This window comes from Balaenoptera acutorostrata, chromosome 1 (genome assembly GCF_949987535.1).
Source record: "Balaenoptera acutorostrata chromosome 1, mBalAcu1.1, whole genome shotgun sequence".
NCBI classification, from domain to species: Eukaryota; Metazoa; Chordata; class Mammalia; order Artiodactyla; family Balaenopteridae; genus Balaenoptera; species Balaenoptera acutorostrata.
This window is the reverse complement of record NC_080064.1, coordinates 44,945,487-44,966,542: the sequence shown is the minus strand read 5'-3', so window position 1 is coordinate 44,966,542 and position 21,056 is coordinate 44,945,487. Positions and strand designations below refer to the sequence as shown.

Here is a 21,056-nt window from a genome sequence, read left to right as displayed (position 1 = left end):
GGAATGTTGCACCAGCCCTAACAAAGTAGATGCTATTATTATGTCTGCTTGGTTGGGGAAACTGAGGCAGTGTGCTCTTAAATGGCTGGTCCAGGATCACACAGCTAGTAAGTGGCAGAGCTAGGACTTGAATGTAGGTCCCCTGGGCACTGTCGTCTCTAAAAATAATAAGCCCTGAGAACCTACAGGGTTCCCAGCTTTAGGCTTAAAGCAGCCCTGAAGGACATACCTCACAACGGGTAACACAGCCCAAGTTTGAACCCGGGTCCACTGGACTCAAATCCTACATTCCCCACAATATTGGGAAGCACCTTTGAACCCATCCATCTGTACACGTGGTGGGAACCAAACAACGTAGGCCTGATTTCCACTCTGCTACTTGCTAGCTCTGGCCAGAGTCCCATGGCCAAGGGACTCTGGCTCCTGGGGTCTCAATCTCATTTTACTTTCAGTAAAATGAAGATTGGAACCCTGGGGTTGTTGGGATGATTCCCAATGGTTCACACAGGTGACGCAACTGGAACAGGACTCCCACACAACCTGCTCATTTCCCGACCTCTCTTTGCCTCAGTTTCCTCATCTGTGAAATGATACTTATAGTACTTACTTCTTGGGTTTGGTGTTAGGATTAAATGTGCTAATACAAGCAGTGTGTGTCTAGAACAGCACGTGGTGTACAATAAATGCTTAATGCTGACGATTGCTAGCATTGCTAGTTATTTATTATTGCTAGTTTATTGTTATTTATTATTGCCAGTTATTGCCTTGCCTTCAATGCTTTCTGGAATGAAGTGGAGGTAAAAATCAAACCAACCAAACAAATGTTCCTCTTCTTCCTCCCACCAGTCCCCTGTCCCCTCCCCTTTCTAAAAGGAGCACTTGGCTTTGAGGTCTGACTCCCCCCAGCCACGTGGCCTGCTCTAATTTCCCAGGCTCTAATCTGCTCCCGGCTCCTAATGATGCAGCTGGTAATAGGATTGTGGCCTCGCTCCGGGGCAACCACGCGGGCCATGGCCGTGGGGCTGGCAACTAGCGCTTAGCAACCCTGACCACCTGCCAGCTGAGGAGCCAGAGCCCCCAGCCAGGACCCTGTGCCCGGGCTGGCCTCCCGTGCATGGAATGGTGCTGTGCCCCGGGCCAGCAGGCTGGGCTCGCCATGGTGCTGGGTGCCATCCTGGCACGAGGGCGGGACGTGTGCCGGCGGAATGGACTGCTCATCCTGTCTGTGCTCTCTGTCACCGTGGGCTGCCTCCTCGGCTTCTTCCTGAGGACCCGGCACCTCTCACCACAGGTCAGCCATGCGGGGCATTACGGGTCCCCATCTCGGAGGGCTGGGTGGGCCTGAGGGATCTGGGGGTCACATTCCCACTCCGTGGCTCCCTGATGACATGACAGTGGGTCACTTTGCCTCTCTGGGTCCCAGTTTTCTCCTCTGTAAAGTGGGTGTGATAAACGCATTGCAGGACTAGAGTGAGAGAGGAAGTGGCTTCACACCAGCATCTCCAGGTGAAAGAGAGGTAAGGATGCCTTGTTGGAATAACCACAGGCTAAGAGCTGTAGGGGAGGGAAGAATGGGGTCCTATAAGCATGCAAAGCAGGCATCAGAGAATACCTCCTAAAGCAGCTCATGGGCAGAGAGCCAGAATGGGCATTCTAGGCAGAGGTAACAGCAGAAGCAAGGCAGAGGGGCATGAAAGGTTTGCGGGGGGCTGGGAGGGGGGGGCAGGTGGAGCAAGCTGTTCACAGCAGCTGGAACGTACGCTGTGAGGTAGGGGCTAGAGCACAGGGGCCATCAGGCCTCTAGATCCCACCACCGAGCACGGGCTTGGGGCAACCACGAGAAGCTCTGAGCAGTGATATGGTCAGACCTGAGCTTGGAGACATCCCTCTGGTGCTGAGTGGAGGATGGGGTAGTGGCGGGACTGGCAGGGGGCCAGGTGAGGGGTGAGACATGACTGAACAGGGCAGATCTGAGAACTGTTTCCCGAAGAGGAAGCTTCAGGATGTGGAGGCTGATTGGATGCGGGGTGGGGGGGACAGGGAGGCAAGGCAGGCCCCCAGGGTTCTGGCCTGTGTAACTGCAAGGGTGATGATGCCTTGCCTGGGGAAGGGCCCTCTTCTCACTTAGTGCTCATCTCATGCGGCAGACGGAGGGACACTCATGCTGCCGAAGGCAAAACTTTTCTAACACTGTTAAACGGTAAGGAGGACTTTATTCAGGACTACAGTGATAGGTGTTAAGACTATGGCGACAGGGGAGAGTGATCAAGAGCAACTCAAATACGGCAACTGCAGCTGGGGATTTACAGCCAATGAGCGTAGTGCGGAGGTCAGTGACTAGAAAATTACTAAGAGGAGGCGTCAAGGATGGGGGAAGGGGGGTCTTGCTAAACCCACTAACAAGATCTTTGTTGAAGGCAGAGTTGGGGGGATTCTCACTAAATTGACTTAGCGGGGTTTTTGCTACAAATGGGTGAAGCAGGACGAAGAAAGGATGAGGCTTAGTTGAAAAGAGGGCTCAGAATGGCCGGTCTAAAGTTTGGTCAAGAAGAGTTTTTGTCAGTGGGCTCCTGGAAGATTCCTTATTTCATAATATTCCTCTTCCTGCAGTTCAGTGATATCTAATATGTTCTCTACAACTGGGGCTCAAGGCATCAGATTTCATCTTCCATCAAAAGGAAAACACGCCTCTCTGGGAATCGAGCCCGCTATTATTATAGTTACACTGTTAAGCTGCTGTCAGTTATTTAGGGAGAAGCATAGACTCCGGAGTCAGAGGAACCCTGAACTTGGACTCTACTAGTGAATGGCTGTGTGGCCCTAGGCCAACTCCTGTCTCCTTTCTGGGGCTCAGTTTCGTTATCTGTAAAATGGAGGAGGGTGGGACTATATGTCTGCTAGAATTGCTGTGAGGAGTAAACAAGGATTCATCAGTGCCTGGATACAGCGGGTGCTTAGTGAGTGTTACTTTACTCCTCCCTCCCTTACCCACCTGTCCAAGTCCTACCTACGTCAAGAACCACCTCATAGATCCCATATCTTATGAAAATTATTCCAGACCTGCCCACATCTGCCCACTCTCCTCCCACACTCACCCCATGCTCATCCCTCCACTGGAACCCAGCTGCTGGAGGTCTTGCTTCAGAGCTGTTTGTTCAGTCTATTTCTCCCATCAGCCTTTGACTTGCTGACTATCACATGGGCTTTCTTGAACCAAAAGGTGAGCCTAACTCAGTGTCACAGAGAGAACCCTCAATTAATGCCTGAATTAAACTGGCAACGGCACAAACAACTTGCAAGCCACTTTCTTTAATTTTCCTCAGCAACTAAAATATATTTCATGCAGGAAGATTATTTTGTGAAAACAAATTGGAATGCCTATTCTTAAAAGCCAAACTCATCTGGCGCCTCCTTTGCCAAAGCTGCCTTCCCCATCTGTTTGGAAGCGCTAACGTGTTCTGGTCTGGATTAACCTGCCAGATAAATTGAAGGAAAGATGTGGAGTCTTAGAACAATTATTTGGCAGGAATTGGCTTTCTCAGCATCTTATTTTGAAATCTAGGAGTTGTTTATTTGATCTCTGCCTGTGACTCAGAAACCAAACCCTTCTTATTTTGTAGCTTATGCAACAAGGCAAAAATCATAAACAATATGCAAAATGGTAGAATGTCCTATTTGTGAAAAGAACTTACAAAATCACAAGATTTATCTTTGGAAATGAGTATCTCATTTAAAAATATAGATCATTTTGAGAGTTCCAGTTAAACCATGATGAATTTATAATTGCACCCATTTTTCTTTCCTTCCTGGGATACCACTAAAATTGTAGTAATGAAATTGTTTAAAAATATAAACTCCCAAGAACAAAGACAATACAAACGGAGACAACTGAGAAAAGAAGTCGAGGAATTACAATAAATTAGTTAGGAAGTGGATAGAGTTGAATGATCTCATTTAGTAGAGCACAGAAAGCTGAAATCTTGTGTCTGTAGAAGCAGAATGACAGCAGATACCACCTGAGTTTGTCTTGAGAACTCCAGAAGGGCTCTGGATCTGAAAGTGCAAGGCACTGCAGGAGGCAAGGGTTAAGCATGCAGCTGAAATCAGGGACGTTGGTTAGAATTTTGTAACTGGAGCAGTTCGACCCCTAGATCCCTTACAGTTCATGTAATCAGGGGACCCCTCATCCACTATCTCTATCCCCCTGCCTGTCCCAAGGAACCAGAGAAGCTTGACTTAGGGATGTTAGGCCCACCTGTAAGTTTTGGGGGAGGGGAGGTGGTGAGGTGCATGCTTCAAGTGAATTAGTGGACATCTGCATCTTGAGCCTGGGGTCCCCATAAGACTGCTGTCAGCTGGGCTTAGGCACAGCCCCATCCCCCCACCTCCCACCCCACACACAGCCAGAGGCAGGAAGGGACTTCTCTCACTGCAGCCTCAGAGGAAAGACCCCCAAATTCTGCTGTGAAGGGGAATCGTTCCCATCCCACCCTTCCCCCAGTGAAAAAACTACATCTTCACCTGTTAGCCTTCCTTGAGGAGCCATCAGTTGACAAGTTCCACTCATGCACACAGAAGTTTAGTGTGTCACACTTATACACAAGCAGAAGCCGAAGTCAAAGCTGCTAATATGGAAGACAGAGACCAAACGAACAGAACAGTAGGTCTCTAGTGAAGCAGAGGCAATGCAGGGAGTAGAAGAAAACTTTTAAAACCTTTCCTCAAGTTCTTTGAATATATCAGAGAAGGTACAGTGACCATAAAATAGAACAGGGTGCAAAAAGAAGAAACGATTCGAGAACAAGAAAGAGCTTTGGGAAATTAAAAATAGATAAAGCTGCAGAAATCTCCCAGAAAGTAAAACAAAACGAGCTAAAAATAGAAAAATGTAAGACAATTAGAATGTCTAACATTCAACTTACTAATAAGAGTTTTAAAGAGAGCCAACAGAAAAAAATGGAGAAAAATTTCACAGAGAAAACAGGAACATTTCTCTGAAGTAAAAGGTATGCACAGCACTATGAATTTTTTAAAAACAAAGGAGAAAATCCCGGGGCTTCCCTGGTGGCGCAGTGGTTGAGAATCTGCCTGCTAATGCAGGGGACACGGGTTCGAGCCCTGGTCTGGGAAGATCCCACATGCCACGGAGCAGCTGGGCCCGTGAGCCACAACTACTGAGCCTGCGCGTCTGGAGCCTGTGCCCCGCGACGGGAGGGGCCGCGATAGAGAAAGGCCCGCGCACCGCGATGAAGAGTGGCCCCCGCTTGCCGCAACTGGAGAAAGCCCTCGCACGAACCGAAGACCCAACACAGCCAAAAATAAAATAAATAAATAAATAAATAAATAAATAAATAAATAAATAAGAAAATCCTTTAAATAAAAAAAAAAAAAAAAAAAAAGGAGAAAATCTCATACCATGGCACGTCATCATGAAAAGTACAGAAAAACTGGAGATAAATAGGTGATCCTTAAATGGTTCTGAGGGAATAAACTGGGTCTAATGTAAAGAATAGGAAGTAAGAATGGCTCCCAACATCTTAAGCAACACTGGAATCTGGAAGACAAAGAGGAAACACCTTTGAAATTTGGAGGGGAAATTCCTTAAACTAAGAGTCTTATACATAGCTAATCTATTATCAAAGTTAAAGGTAGAATAAAAACATTTTTACTATGTAAGACTCAGAAGTTTCTCTCCCATTCACACTTACTGAGGAAGCTACCAAAGGAGATATTCCAGCAAAACAAAGAAGTAAGCCAAGAAGGCAAGGGATCCAGGAAAGAAGGGTTCCGATATGGGAAAAAGTCCCAGAATGACAGCGAAGAAGAGACCCATGACAACCACTGGGCCTAGAGAGCAAGCTGTCCAACCTGGAACAAGAGGATGGAGAGCTCTTGCACTGAGGTCCCAGGGGCCTAGAAACGGACCTATGCATTTGAGTATATAGAAAATACTGGGCTTCCCTGGTGGCGCAGTGGTTGAGAATCTGCCTGTCAATGCAGGGGACACGGGTTCGAGCCCTAGTCTGGGAAGATCCCACATGCTGCAGAGCAACTAAGCCCGTGAGCCACAATTACTGAGCCTGCGCATCTGGAACCTGTGCTCCACAACAAGAGAGGCCGTGATGGTGAGAGGCCCGCGCACCGCGATGAAGAGTGGCCCCCACTTGCCGCAACTAGAGAAAGCCCTTGCACAGAAATGAAGACCCAACACAGCCATAAATAAATAAATAAATAAATTTTTTTTAAAAAAAGAAAATACTATTGTTAGACATTTAAAAAGCGACGTTAAAGCACTTGGAAGAAATTAACGAGTGGCTCACAGTAAACAAGGTAAGTGAAAAATCAGTCAATTCTTAACTTCAGGGAAAAACATAAGGTTGTACAGAAAGGAGGCATGGTTGGCTCAACAGTGAGCAATATTTTGTGATCAAAATATTTTAAACCTTGACAATTAGTTTAACCAAAAATTGATATAATGGTGAAATGGTAGGAGGAAAAAAGGAGTAGGAACTAAGTCCTCATCTGTCATGGCAGGGAAGTTAATAGATGTCAACAAGATATATCTGGAAATAGCATTATAACCATATTATTTACAAATAACAATACTAAAGGAAAAACAGCTAGAGGAGTTGGGGATGGTCACTCCTGGGAAGTTGGGGTTAAGGATAGAGATGGGTGAGGAACGGCTGCCTTTTTATCATTATAGTGCTATCTAAATTAAAGAATATACACATGGATTAAAATTAATTCAAAAGACATAGCCACGATGGGTATATTTTTAAAAGCTGATTTTCTGGTGTGTTGGAAATGGTAGTAGAAGGGGACTAGGAGGCCTGTTTTCCGGTCCTGCACTGTCACTAACTCACTCTGTGGGCAAATCACCTCCCTCTCCTGGCTCAGCTCCCTCATCTATAAAAATGAGCTGTCAGCTGAACTAGGAGATCTTTAAAACCCCTTCTCAGCACCAACATTCTATAATTTGCGACTTTTCAAAGCATCAGGCCAGTAACCAAGGGTTATGTTTGGCATTGTGTTTAAAAAAAAAAAAAAAAAAGTTACAAGTACAAAAATCTAAGTCAGATGGTGTTTGAAAGTCCACATACTGGCCTCACCCAGAAGCTTACCCTCTGAGGAAAGTGGACTCAAGCTAGCATTGCCAGAAATAGCAAAATTGAACTAAGTTAAATGTAAAAATTTTTAAAGAGCACATCCAGTTAAACTTGAATTTCGGATAAACAACAAATAATTTTTAGTGTAAGTAAAGAACCAATATTTGTTGTTTATCTGAAATTCAAACTTAACTGGGCTTTGGAGCACCTTCCTCTTCGGCTGTCAGGTTCCAGTCATGTGACCTGTTACTCTGGCGACAGCTGACTGGGCAAGGACTTGGCGCACTAATGCAAGGGCCGGCAGATAGGCTGGAACCTGCAGCCTATGAGGAAGCCCGACGCGGGAACTCTGCCCAGTAAGGGCTCTTTAATATTGAGAGTGGCGTCTCACCAACCAATCCGATTCTGTCTCTCTTTCAGCATTTTAAATGTGAGCCCTGCTTCAAGGGTGAGGTAAGAATTTACGAAAGTGTGGGGCGAGGGAATCCAGTACAGAAGGGAAACTGACTCAAAAATGCTGTTTACGAGTCAGTCTTTTCATAAAGTAGACTGACAATTCCTCCAGTGCAGGAACTGTGCCTAATTCACTCTTGGGTGCCCAGTACGATGCCTGCCAAAGTATGGGCTGAATGAATGTGTGAACAGTACGCAGCCCTGCTCTCTCGCCACTTATCATCTCTTACGTGAGACCAATTTGTAGCAAGGCTAGGCAGGTGAATGGTGCAGAGGTGGGGGAGAGCTGTCATCTACTGTGATTACTGACCATTTACGCTCATCCAGACCCTCTGCCAAGTGCTTTATGTGCATCCTCTCATTTAAGCCTCCCAGTGGGCCTATGAAGTGGTTATTACCCTCATGTTACAGATGAGAAAAACTCAGAGAGGCCGAGGAACTTGCTTAAGGCCACAGCTACTTCTAGGGGGCCAAGGTTAGAATCCAAGTCTGCTTGGCTCCAAAGCCAGTGTTTTCTCCATGGACTCTGCTGTCCATGGGCTAGACAGGAGAATACGGATGAAATGGTGCTTTGAAGATTGTAAAGCAACTGTGAAATCTGTACTACCTGCTATAACCCCAGCTCCTGCTGTGTTTTCAGGAAATCAGTTACTTCCAGTTTCCGGGAGAGCTCTTGATGAGGATGTTGAAGATGCTGATCCTACCACTGGTGGTCTCCAGGTGAGGAGCGGGTGTTTGGCTGGGAGGTCTGGGCTGGGGTTGCAGGAAGAGGATTCTGTACGGATTCTGTAGGTGCCCTCCTCCTGCTGTGGGCAGCTGGACTGCAGGCTCTGGGTGGTGTGACTGGGGGCTTCATGGGGCGTAGACTGTGGCACAGGCGCTGGAGTCTGGGTCGTTCAGTGACACCAGTTGTTTCAGTCCCATTCAGTGGACATTTGAGTGACTTGAGTAAGTGATTTGGAGTCCTAGGACGTGACCTGACTCCAGGGTAGCTCGGGGCCAGGGAGTTCACGCACTGTTCCCAGGGAGAGGCTCTTTGTGGTGAATGCAGCAAGACATGGGGCAAAAGATGACCTTGGAGATGATCACGAGATGATATCCTGGCTCAACTGTGTGCTGTACTGGCTGTGGAAACTTGGACAGGTCAGACTTCTCTGAGCCTCCGTTTCCTCATCTGTAAAATGATAATAGTAACACCTACTCCAAAAGGTTGCTGCGAGGACTATAGGAGGCTATCTATTTGCTAAAAGTTCAGGGGCTGATCACAGGGTATGAGGGCAGACAGGTGGGAGATTAAGTTGCAGGATGTGTTCTTCCTTGACCATGAAAGACCTTGAATGCCAGGCTAAAGAATTCAGTCTTTACCCACTAGGGTGGGGCCACAGCAAATCCTTGGAGGTCACCTGGTCTCTACCACTGGTGTGCTGGTGACCTTGGGCAAGCCCCTGGTCCTCTCTAGGTCTCAGATTTTCCAGATGTGTAATGAGTTGGCGGCTCCAGATGGTGTCTAAGAGCCCTTTGCTCTGAGACCATGGGTTTGGAATCCTCACTTCCCAGGACTTGTGCGCAGGGAGGGAAGTGGACAAGCCTCTGGGTCCTGGGGGACATAGTGGGCTCTGTCCCCTGGGACAGGGTCATCAGCCTTCTCAGCCTCCCTGCTGAGAACCCTAACCCTTTCCCTCTAGGGTGGTGGAGATAATGCTCCCCCGGCCCGGGAGGCCAGGTAATGGTGCTTTCTGCTGCCCCCAGGAGGCCTTGTTAAGCTCGGTTCAGCTTTGTGCAGGCAGCAGTTGGGTCTCTCAGGACTCAGCCTTCAAGGCTCTGCTGAAAGGCCACCTCCCTCCAGAAGCTTTCCCTGACTCCTCGACCCACTTCTGTGGTTGTCTCCTCTTCATGCATCTTTTGAGTCATTCACTGAGTCGGGGAATCTGTCAAGGTCACCGGTGGGCTCCATATTGCTAGACCCAAAGGACACTCTGAGTTCTTGTTCTGCGTGACCTGTCCACAGCAGTTGATACAGCAGTTGGTCACTCCTTCCCTCTTGAAACACTCCTCCCTATGGCCTTACACTCTCCGGCTTTTTCTGCTCCCTGCCCCCCGGAGCCGAGTTTCTCTCTCTCTACTCAACCTCTGAAAGTTGTAGTTTCTCAGGCCTTTTCTCATCTGTCCTCATGGCTTTAACATACCACCTACAAGTCCAGCCCTTCTGAATATAGATCTCCCTCCCCAACCTCCCCTCTGAGTGCCACTCAAACTACCTACCTGACATTGCCACTTGATGTCTCACGAGGATTTCAATTTAGCATAACCAACTTGAGATTTTACCCACAAACCAGTTCCTTCTCCTGTTTTCTGCTTGTCAGTAAGCGGCAGCTCCATCTACCCAGTTATTCAAGCCTCCGTATTTATTCTCTTCCCCCACCCCCAGCTCTTCCATCAGCGACTCCAGCTGATTCTTCCCCCAACTAGAACCCAGCATCATCCCTACCACAGGTGCAGACTCCACAGTGACCTCACTGCTCTCCTGGCTCTAGTTTTTGTTCCCCTCCCATCTGTTCTCCACCTGGTGGCCAGAATGATCTTGTGAAAAGCCAAGCGGGCCATGCCATTCATTCACCTAAAACCCTTCAGTGGCTCCCATGGCATTTAGAATAAACCCTTGCATCCTTAACATAACCTTGGAGGCCCTGCAGGATCCTCCGTGCCTGTGCCCCACCTCATGTCATGCCTCATTCACTCCAGTCCCCTGACCTCTTAGTTTCCTAAGCAGACCAAACCCTTCCTCTGTCTCAGGGTCTCCACACATGCTGTCCCTTCTGCCTGGAGCACGCTTCCTCAATGCTTTACACGTCTTCCCCTTCCTCTTCCTTTAGATCTCAACTTCCATGTCACCTCCTTAGAAAGGCCCTCCCAACCTTTCCCCCTTCACCACCACCTTCACTCTCCCCCACCAGGCCCACTTCCTTTTCCTGCACAGCACTTATTTTGTACTGCTATTCTATATGGATTCAATTGTTAACTTGTTTATCTTCCACTGGACTGTAAACTCTGTGAAGGCAGATACAATACTCTGTTAAGGTTCCACTCTGGGCTTCACACCAAATGCCTGGCTCATCGTAGGTGCTCATTAATACTTGCCAAGTGAAAAAAAAAAAATACTTGCCAAGTGGATTAATGAATTCAGCAATCATGCACTGTGCTTTCTGGTACATGGCCCTGCCCTGGGAGACTGATGAGAAAATAAATAATTACACGACAGCCAAGTAAGCGTGTTGATGCAGGAAGCACAGGACTCTTTTTTGTTGTTTCCCTTTTTCCCAGTTGGATTGCAATATTGTTAGGCAGCTTGATCATCCTTTATTGTGTTTTTTGTTTATTTATTCATTTATTTTTGGCTGCATTGGGTCTTTGTTGCTGCGCGCGGGCTTTCTCTAATTGTGACGAGTGGGGGCTACTCTTCATTGCGGTGCGTGGGCTTCTCATTGCCGTGGCTTCTCTTGTTGCGGAGCACGGGCTCTAGGTGCACAGGCTTCAGTAGTTGTGGCTCGCAGGCTCTAGAGCGCAAGGCTCGGTAGTTGTAGCGCACGGGCTTAGTTGCTCCGTGGCATGTGGGATCTTCCTGGACCAGGGCTCAAACCCGTGATCCCTGCATTGGCAGGCGGATTCTTAACCACTGCACCGCCAGGGAAGTCTCAATCATCCTTTATTGTTGACCTTACTTACTGCCAGGGCGTTGCCTCTTACTCAGAACTGAAACGCCTCCAAGGCAAAGGCCCTTGAGTAGACCCTGGAGTCAGACAGACCTGGGTTCCCATCCTGGCCCTGCCATTTCCTTGCTGTGTGACCTTGGGCAAGTTATTTAACTTAAAATCCTGAAGTCAGAGTCAAAGGCCTGGGTCCTAGACCTGCTTCTCCACAAATCACGTGATCTTGGAGCAGGCACCCTCACCTTGAGTCTCAGTTTACCCAGGTTACTCAGTGACTTTGGGCCCATCCAGCTCTCTGAGTCCTGGCTCTCAAAGGTTTGGTCTCTCACCACCAGACTCAAGTGCTTTCTCTTGGCTGGAAACGAAATGTGGTATTAACTTGAGAAAAGCCAGTGTGTGCTCATATGTTTCATTTGTTTATTATACAATTTCGGCTGGTTCAAAGCAACCGTGTCACTGAAAAATGGAAATGCTTTAAAACTTTCCTACTAAGGGAGAATTAAACCTTCTTGGGGGAAAATGACACATTTCTGAGCTCCAAACCACTCCATCCCTGAGCCTTCATTCCTTTAGCTTCAACTGGTCTATAATCCATCCGTCCATCCGTCCATCCATCCATCCATCCATCCATCCATCGCCCACGGTCCCCTGATCTCTTGCTCCTGGCCAGCCCAGGGCGGGGCATCCCTATCCTCAAGGAGCAACCACTCTGGTGCGGCGGTTGTCACTCAGGACAGAGCAGAGTCACCAAAGCTACTCTGGAAATTCAGACGTCAGGTCTCATTCCGGGCCTACTGAACCAGAACTGCCAAAGGGCCCAAACAGGTTTGTTTTAAAAGCTCCACAAGTGTTCTAATGATTTGAAAAGAAACCCTGATGTCTTGGGATCAGGGCTTCTGGCTGGATAGCTAAAGACCCTGGCATGAGCACTGCTGCTTTTCAGTCCCCAGGGCCCCCAAGCTGTACCCCACCAGGAGACAGAGGTTTCCTGCAGTGTGAATTGCTCCAGGGCAGTGGGAGGATACACATCAAGGCACATTTGCTTCAGTTCCAATAACCTGCAAGCCTGCGTCCCAAAGCCTGGCACCCATGACTCTAAATGCTCCCACCTCTTCCAGTAGAACCTGCCACCCTTCCCTATGCCAAGCCTCTGGCATCAGGCTGGTCACCTCATTAGTCTCTAAGCATGCCACATACCACCTCTGCTCGTGCTGCTCCCCTCCCACAAACGCCCTCTTCTCTTAATTAGTTAAGTCCCCCTCTGTGTTCAAGACCTAGATCAAGTTTCTTCCGTGAAATCCTCCCAGCTCCTCATTTACTGATAACTAGTGATGATGACCTGTCTCCATCCCTGATGCTGCTTTTAACCCTAGATGGACACAGTGTTGTTAGTTAAATGAATTCACACTCACAGCTGGCACACCACGTTATGGAGTACAGACACCATTTTTTGCACAGTAGTGACATAGAAATAAATGAGCATTCTTATCTGGACTAGCCACTCATGCTGCTGAACAAGAAGTGGCCCTGCCAACGGGCAGAACCAGTTGCCATGACCCCTGTCTGGAGAAGAGCCATGTGCACTGCTGTGTTTTTATGTGAGATACTGGGAGGGGGTCAGTTCATTTCCCCCTTGTCATTCACACTAACCTCTACCTGGTGGTCAGCGTAACAGATTTTTGCAGGAGACGGAAATCTAATAGACAAGCAAAGAGAGAGGATGAGATGTAAAGAAGTATGGGTGGTAATGGTGGGGTTGATGTGAGGGGAAAGAAGACCTGTGCCTGCCTTGGAGGGTCTCACCATCGGCAGGAAGACAGCCACAGAGACACTTTGTTCCAGAGAATGGATCCCCAGGGGGAGGGAGGTGGGGCTTGTGGCCTGGGTTAGAGCCCAACTCAGTCATTCTTCCCACAATCTGGCATCTTCCAGCTCGTGGGCCTCTTTTTTCTAGAATCCACTCCAAACCAGCCCCCAGCCTGACACCCTCCTCAGACAGGCACGCGCAGTCCAGCAGAGGGTCACCTACCCTTGGCCAGTTGTGGCTTTGTGAGGCACAGTGAGGGGGGTGAGCAGGCAGCAGAGGTTCCAGGGGAAGAACAGGGGCTCTGGAGTCACTCACTAGATGTGTGAACTTGACCAAGTATCTTAGCATCTGAGCCTCAGTGACCCTATCTGTAAAATGGGAAGAACACCTCCCTCCCTCGCAGGGTTATTCTGAGAATGAAATAAGATAATGCACTTGAAGCACCCAGCATAGCTCCTGATACATCACCAGTCTTCTCCAAGGCCCAGATGAGATGTTTCATGAAAACCTCTACCTCTGTTTCTTCTCTCAGCAGGCAGCCCCTTGGGGTGACCTCTTCCTTCCTCATGCTCCTTTAGCACCTGCAGCTTACTTGTCACTTCCTCTAGAAAGTCTCCCTTGACTCAGGTATGCTTGGGTGCTCCCTCAACATTGATACAGGTACAGTGCATGTAGCACTCCTCCATCTGAGTCCTGCACATCTGTGTTCACAGCAGCCTTTGCAGGGGCATGGACCACACGTCTCCATATAGCACATTGTCACCTTGCCCAGAACCACTCCCCATGCCATGATTGTCAAAGCCTCCTCATTTTCCATGAATTCCTAGTTCTTACTGCCTCTTGATTTTCTCTGCCTTCGCATTCCTACAAGCAGTCATGAGGCACAGCCTTTGCCAGTTTCCCATTCAAGTATATTTCCCTTGCTTCAAGCAGTTCCTAAATTTTGCAACTTTACCAACAGTTGGGAGCAAGATCACAGGTGAGGATCACATCTAGAAGTGTAAGCCCTTCAGCTGTCTCTTGGTTCTTTCTTTCTCTCTCTGTATATTAGCTATCTATTGCTGTGTAACATATTACCACAAACTTAGTGACTTAACACCATTTACTATCTACCAATTTCCATGGGTCAGAAGCCCAGGCATGACTTAGTTGGATATCCTCTGCTCGGAGTCTCACAGGCTACAATCAAAGTATCATCTGGGCTGTGTTCTCATCTGAAGGCTCAGCCAGGGAAGAATCCACTTCCAAGCCCATTCAGGTTCTTGGCAGAAATTATTTCCTCGTTAAAGGCTATCAACTGGAGGCCACCCTCGGGTCCTAGAGGCTACCTGTAGTACCCTGCCTTCTGGCCATCTCCAAAGGCAGTTCCCAACATGCCTCTTTGCTTTGTCAAGGCCAGGAGGAGGATCCCCTCTCTCCAGTCTTCTAAGACAAAGTCTAATATAACATAATCATGGGAGTAATATCCATCACCTTTGCCATATTCTATTAGAAGCAAGTCACAGGTCTCACCCACACAGGGAGGGGGATTACAGAAGGGCATGGGTCACTGGGGGTCACCCTTAGGGTGTGTCCACCTCTTTTCTCTCTCCACACCTTCCTTCTCTCTACCCTTCTTCCAAGACCAGCCAGAAATACTGCCCTCCTTGTCTTTATAAGTCACCTCCACTCATGCCCTGTTCCTGGAGTGGGGTTAGGTGGGCGTGTTGCTCAGCTTCTGGTCCAAGTGGCTCATCAGGGAATTTCTTCTGAACCCCCTTATCATAAAAAGAATCCTGAAGAATTTGAATTCACCTCTTTCTCAGGGACATCAAGGGTCTGGTACATAGTAAGTGCCTAAGAACTGCTTATTAAATAAATAAAGAGCAGTGGAAGGAAAGTTGAGGCAGAATTCAGGGAAGTTTTATGACCTTCATTTGAAATGACCCTTGGAGGATGATTAGGAGTTGTCTTTTTTAAAAGGTTGGTACTTTAAAAAGTTATATAAGCAAATTACAAACATTGTGGATAACAACAACAAAAAATCCTGTCATTCCACAACCCTAATTCTGCCACTGTTCTTCTTCCTGTAAATGTTTGTTCTTGTCATTCTTAGTAGTGAATTCACTAGGCCCAGGGTGTGGTCCCTGGCTGACTGGTTCAGAAGCTCAACCTCATCTGAGTCCCTGAGCTGGTCAGGCCTGTCCTCTGATGCTGACAAGAGGCAACTAAAATAAACCAAATGCCAATTTATTCATCCACAGAGATAAATACAGTTGCCAAGGAGAATGGATGCACACAGCCCCTGGCCAGAGCATTTCTCCCTATAGGCTCATCACTTGGGGACCCCGCTGGTTAAATCTGTTTGCTGGCAGGACAATTTAATTATTTAATGGTACGACCAGTATGAGTCTAGGTTTGCCATTTTCAGTTAGTTTCTGGGGCCCCAGGTGGTGGAGTTCCATCCTATGTGCATTTAAATTTAGTGAATTCAATTACATATGCTATGAAAAAGAGAGAAAATCATTTAAAGGAGACAAGTGGCTTCCCCCATTCGAAGAGCTATGTCCAGGGTGAGTGTACCATGGGAGAGCTGGGTCTGCCTCACTCTAAGCCAGTCTCAGTTCCCAAGTGCCTTTCAGAGTGAGCATCTCCCCACATCGTTATTGTGATTCTAGGCCATGAAGAGAGGGTTGTTTTGTTTCCTTTTTACATCATGGCCTCTAAGCGTATGCTGACTGCTTCAGCTGGTGTTCACCTTAAGAAACAGCAGCCCATTCCAAAACTGGGGGGAAACCTGTCTTGAATGAAATTATATACCTCCTGAACTTAATGAACAAATTAAGGGATCTTCAAGGGCAAATTTAATTATGAGTGGTTTTTGCTTTATATACTGACTTGAGAACTGAATGTGCTGAATATGGTCCTACTTCTCCTCTGTATGAGGAGGAAGCCCAGTGTCTTCCTCTTGAGGCCTGCATCCATTGGCCAAGGTCAGCTTATAAGTAGGTAAAGAGAGAACTGGAACATCTGATCTTGCCACTAGCCCTGTTGCTCTGGTTCCTTCCATATGGTGTCGCTGTTGAACACAGGTCTTGCATGGCTTGGTTCAAGCCTGAACATGGCCCCTTGCAGTTACATGACCCTGCTCAAGCCACAGGGATGCTCTGCTCTGGCCCCTGGATCATACCAAAGAGCTCAATTGTTGTTCCTCAAAGCAACCTCAGTCATGCCCTGAGCTTAGCTCCCTGGGGTTGTTCCCTGAGTCCATTTTCCATCCTGGTGGGTTAGCCCTGGAGACCTTTAGTGCTGACAGACCTTGGTCATGGGCACTCTAGTATACCCTGATTCTAACTTCAAGTTGCAAGGAGCAGGTGTTGGGGGTCTTAGTCTCTTTTTTCTCGGAAGGCTCCTGAGCCTCTCATGCAGATTGGTGCCCCTTTCCATCACTCTACAGATCTTAAGGTCTCAAGGAGGGGTACTTCCAACAAACCGCAAATCTCTCCCTTCCCCTGGACAATGTGTGCCTTCTTGCCTTACATTTGCCATTTGAAAAATTCTTCTAAAAACAAAATCAACTGCAAGGAGACTTGCTGTCTCTACCTTTGAACACAAAAGCCTCAGACAAAATTTAGAAAACTCTGCCTCATGTTACATTGGCATAGGAACTAGTAGTCTGATGATTAGGACCTGCCATGGCATTGTCATGTCCTTGAACTAGGGCCCCTCTTCCATGGGTGGTACTTGAACGGTGCTGAGTACTTCGCCACTCTCCACTCTCTTCTCTCTGCTCCACTGCTGACTGATTCCATGCTAATTACACCTTCTTTCATTAGAAAGTCAAGCCTTTGGAGCCTTCCTTTCCCATTTTCTCCCTGTTAACACCACTTGTTGCTACTCTGATCCCTTTTGCTTTTAATTTATGGTTTAACCCAAAGAATACTGGCAACTTTCTGTTCTTTTAAGTTCTTGGAGGAAACCTTACTGTTACTTCTGCAAAAGTATGTCTACTTTTTTATTTTTTCATTCAACATGATATAAAAATGCCCATGCCACACCCTCATCTTTGTAATCACATTTCACTGGTCCACTCAGAGGCTGGAGCAGAGGTTGCAAAGCCCTTTTCCTTTTCCTAGACACTCAAGATGCTGCTGGATACCCTGCTGGGGCATCACTATGCCCCAGGATTCTAGATGTACCTCAGCCTCTGTTATTTACCACACTCTTCACCTCGGCCATAGAATGGACACAACGCCATCTGCAGATTTACAAAGAAATTCCCAGTAGGTGCTGTGTGTGTTGGGGCCAGGGGGCATTTTGTCCCCACTGAGGCTGGAGTTTGCTTCTAATGTTGGGAAGTCAGCTGAACCTTGTTTTCACACATCCCCAGGCAAGAGCAATGCAGGGAACCAGGGGTGGGTCAAACCTGCATCTGGATCCAGCTAGGGCCTCCAAGTCTCCACTTGCTTTTTGCCAAACCCTCCTCTCCCCTCATTCTTCAATTTCTTAAACCAGGCATCATTCAAGGAAAACTGAATCCATGTGTTTGTGATTCACTGATGCTGAACATGGCAGAATGTTTTGTAAGCTCTACATCGCAGCAGAGAAATCCAAGGGCGTGTGTGGGTTGGTATGTGAATGTGTGGTGTGGGTCTTTACATATATGTATGTTGTGTGTATATGTGTGTGCATCTGTATGTATTGCTTTTCTTTCCATTGTAAGAATTTTAAACTGATTTTTCTTAGAATCAGGAAGTCACGTTTGGCCAAAGAAACCCAACACTCCCTTCTCCCCCTTCCTGAGGAGCTCTAGTTTGGCAGAAAACTCCCAGACACCCACGTTCTAGCTTACTGGAGATGGTCCTGAGCCAAGCAGCCGTCGGAGTCTGGTTTGGGAGCCAGTGTGCCGGGGGCAGCTGCCGTGGGCGTCCCAGGATAGACAGTGAGTGGGAGAGGGCAGGAGGAATGGGCAGCCACGGCTTCTGCAGGCGATGGGGCAACTGTTCTTAGCAGAGCTCTGCTGACCTCTCTGATGGGAGCCCTGGGATCGCTCTTTGGCCCTCTTGCCCAGTCAGCTGATTGCCTTACTCATCAGGAGGGGAAACGTGGCCCAGCTGTGGGCTGCGGGTAGGATCAGGCCATCAGCCTGGTGACTCTGAAAAACTCCCAGATTTTATCACCCATCACAGACTCCCGTGCTCTTTCCCCCTTCCAGTTAGAGAATTCCTATTCATCCTTCAGGGATCCACTCAGCTGCCACCTCCCCTGGGAAACCTAGCCTGATTCCCAGGCCGGGCTAGACCCTGCTTCTGGCCTCTCTCAATCCCAGCCACGACCCAGGGTTTTATGTTGTCCAGACTGCAGGTCTCTCCACCCACCTGAGGACCACAAACCCACCTCCTTCGTTCCTGGGACCCCATAGCACACAGGGCAAGTGTTCAACATGGGGCGTGCTGGGGACCTCGCTGCGCCTGGGGAGGTGGGTGAGGTTTTGGAAAAGCTCCTGCTACTCTTCTCTGTGGAGACACTGCGCGGAGAGGGTCTCGTTTGAGTGCCTGGGGCAGGCAGGCCCAGCCAGGGCCTCTGGGGAGTGGACACCAGCAGCCCTGATGGAGGAGGGAAGGGAGGCAGGGGACCTGTGTTCCCTCTGGGTGGGGTCTTTCCCTCCTGCTGGAGCAGGGCTCCTAACCATGGCGTAGTGGCACTGGTCGTAAAAACCCGTGACGGGCAGCCCAGGGAAGTCATTCCTAATGGTGGAAGCGACAGTCTGCGACCGTAGAGCAGAGTAACGGTCACCCATGGGAACACCGTTTCCCTCCCACCTGCCATTCTTTGCCTTGTGGGAAAGAAAGGCGTAGGGGTTCCGCTCACATGGATTGAGAACTGGATCGACCCTTATTACCCTCGGGAACGCAGTCTTTCCAGTGGAAAGGGGTTGAGACTGGTCGATGGTCAGATGCGAGCTCTCGGAGGGCTGCAGCGGCAGCTCCTCCAGCTTCTGCTTTTGATTGAGTTCAAGCTTGTTATTTTTGAGTTCCCAATCGATCCCCTTCCCATGCCCAGGGGCCTGGGAAGGAGAGACCTGCAGAAGGCAGTTGGGGATGCCAGGGTGGCAGCATCGCCCCCAGGCCCATGCCTGTCTCTGTGCCGCCTCCTGCTCCTCCCTCTCCCACCCCCCCTCCCACCCTCTGAGCCCTGCACTCCCTCCCCACCTTCCTACCTGCCTCCACCCCGTGGAATCTAAAGTGGAACCAAAGAGGTTTGGTCTGTGTGGCTCCAGAGGGCAGGGCTGGGCCCAGTGTGGAAATTCTCTTTCCTGGAGGCAGAGTTCATGCTAATAAGCATAACTAGCCCACAGTGGAGGTAGTGAGTTCTCTGTCCTCTGAGGTGTGCAATCGGAGGTGGTAGAGGAATTTCTGCCCTTGGGAGGGAGTGCTGGGACCAGATGACCCAGACCTTAGCCAAGTGGGAGTCTGGGCCTCCTGCCTCAGGTCTTAGAAGGAGTTGGCTTGAGGCTGGGGCTGTGGCAGGGACAACTGGGAAGCGTAATTCGGTGCTAACGTAGCACTTGCTGTCAACTGCTGGGCCTGTCATTTGCTCAGGGGGAGGGAAAAGACCTTAATATTTGGAAGGGCTGATGAGACTCCCATGGAGCTCCAGACGCCTCCGTCCACTTGCCTGTCAGGTGGACTGCCTGCAGCTGCACCCAGGGGCCAGCTTGGGAGAGCCTCCCTGACTAGGTCACACGAAGCCAGAGCCCAAGGATTTGGCTCCTTCCTGCCTTTAACTTCCTAGTGCAGGATGTTGTGACTATGGATGTTGTCATGCTAGTACACCAAGGTTCAAATCTACTTACTCACTGTGTGACTTTAGCAAGTTGCTTGCACACCTCCAGTGACTGGGAGTTCACTACTTCTCAAGGTGGTCCCTTCCAGGACGGCACAGCTCTATTTGCTAGAAAGTTATTCCTGGTGCTGAGCTGAGATCTGCTTCCCTGTGGCTTTCTGCATCAATCCCAGTGTTCCCAGGGTCTGCTCTGCTGTGCTCCACAGCCCCTGCCCTCCAAGCTGGCAGCACTGTCCCCTGCCACCTACCCCAGCTGCCCTCTATGGGACACACACCTCCCTCCCCTGTCCCTTTCCCAGGGGGGTCTTAACGTCAGGGCAGGTCCGTGGCCTCCTCAGCAAGCCCTCTGGGCTTCTAGCCCCACAGGCTGAGGGCCCCCCACCCCTTTGGCACCCTTATTCCTCAGTGACTCACCAAGCTGGCAGCAAACAAACCCCCAAAGTCCCCCTCCCACGTGCTGCCACTGCGGCTCAGGCCCCCCTCCACCCCAGAGGTGTGCTCTCCGAGCTGTTGAAGCCAAGTATGGCTCTGCACGTGTCCGTGTTCATCTTCATCATGTCAGTCAGAACTGGCCTGAGGTCTGCTTAGTTCCAACTCCCTCATCCAACACATTAGCTGTTCCTCCCAGGTTCCCAGCCTCTACAAATCTGGTCCACATGCTGTCGGTGTCCTTGGCCAAGGCATTGATAAAAACAACCAGGAAGGAGAGGGCTGAAGGGAGAGCCCCAAAGTACACCTCCAGAGACCCTCTCAGGTTCTCAGCACTCAGAAGAGGGCACTGCCTGTGATAATCATTACCCAAAGTTATCAGAGGACCCGGTGTCAACTGCTTGATGTCACACGGACACACAGTGCCAGGGGCATTTCTCTAAACCTGGCAAGGGGCCCAAGGCTGGTCCAGGAGACTTTTCCTCCAGGAACCCACAGTGGGTGCTCATGGTCATCAGAGCTCAGAAGTCACCCCTTTTCACTAGTCTAGAGTTCCACCCTGGCTTAACATCACACATACACACCAGCAAACCTGCACCCAGGCCAGGCCAGGCCCTGGGCTCTGAGGGCCTAGAACTGAGCCAGAGTCAGCCTTTCCCTGGAGGAGCTCACAGTCTGCTGGGGCAGGTGGTCACAAAACAGACGATGCCATCACAGAGGAATGCT

General features: G+C 49.1%; 1 protein-coding gene across 1 annotated transcript in view; it reads left to right on the top strand.

Moving 5' to 3' along the window:
* The first annotated feature begins 1,141 nt into the window (after positions 1-1,141).
* Positions 1,142-21,056, top strand: part of SLC1A7 (solute carrier family 1 member 7) — a 46,595-nt gene continuing 26,680 nt past the window's right edge. Inside the window, exons 1-2 of the mRNA XM_007164439.3 lie at positions 1,142-1,291; positions 8,203-8,282. Coding sequence (XP_007164501.2) covers positions 1,157-1,291; positions 8,203-8,282 — 215 coding nt within the window. The 5' untranslated portion in view covers positions 1,142-1,156. The remainder of the gene's footprint in view (positions 1,292-8,202; positions 8,283-21,056) is intronic.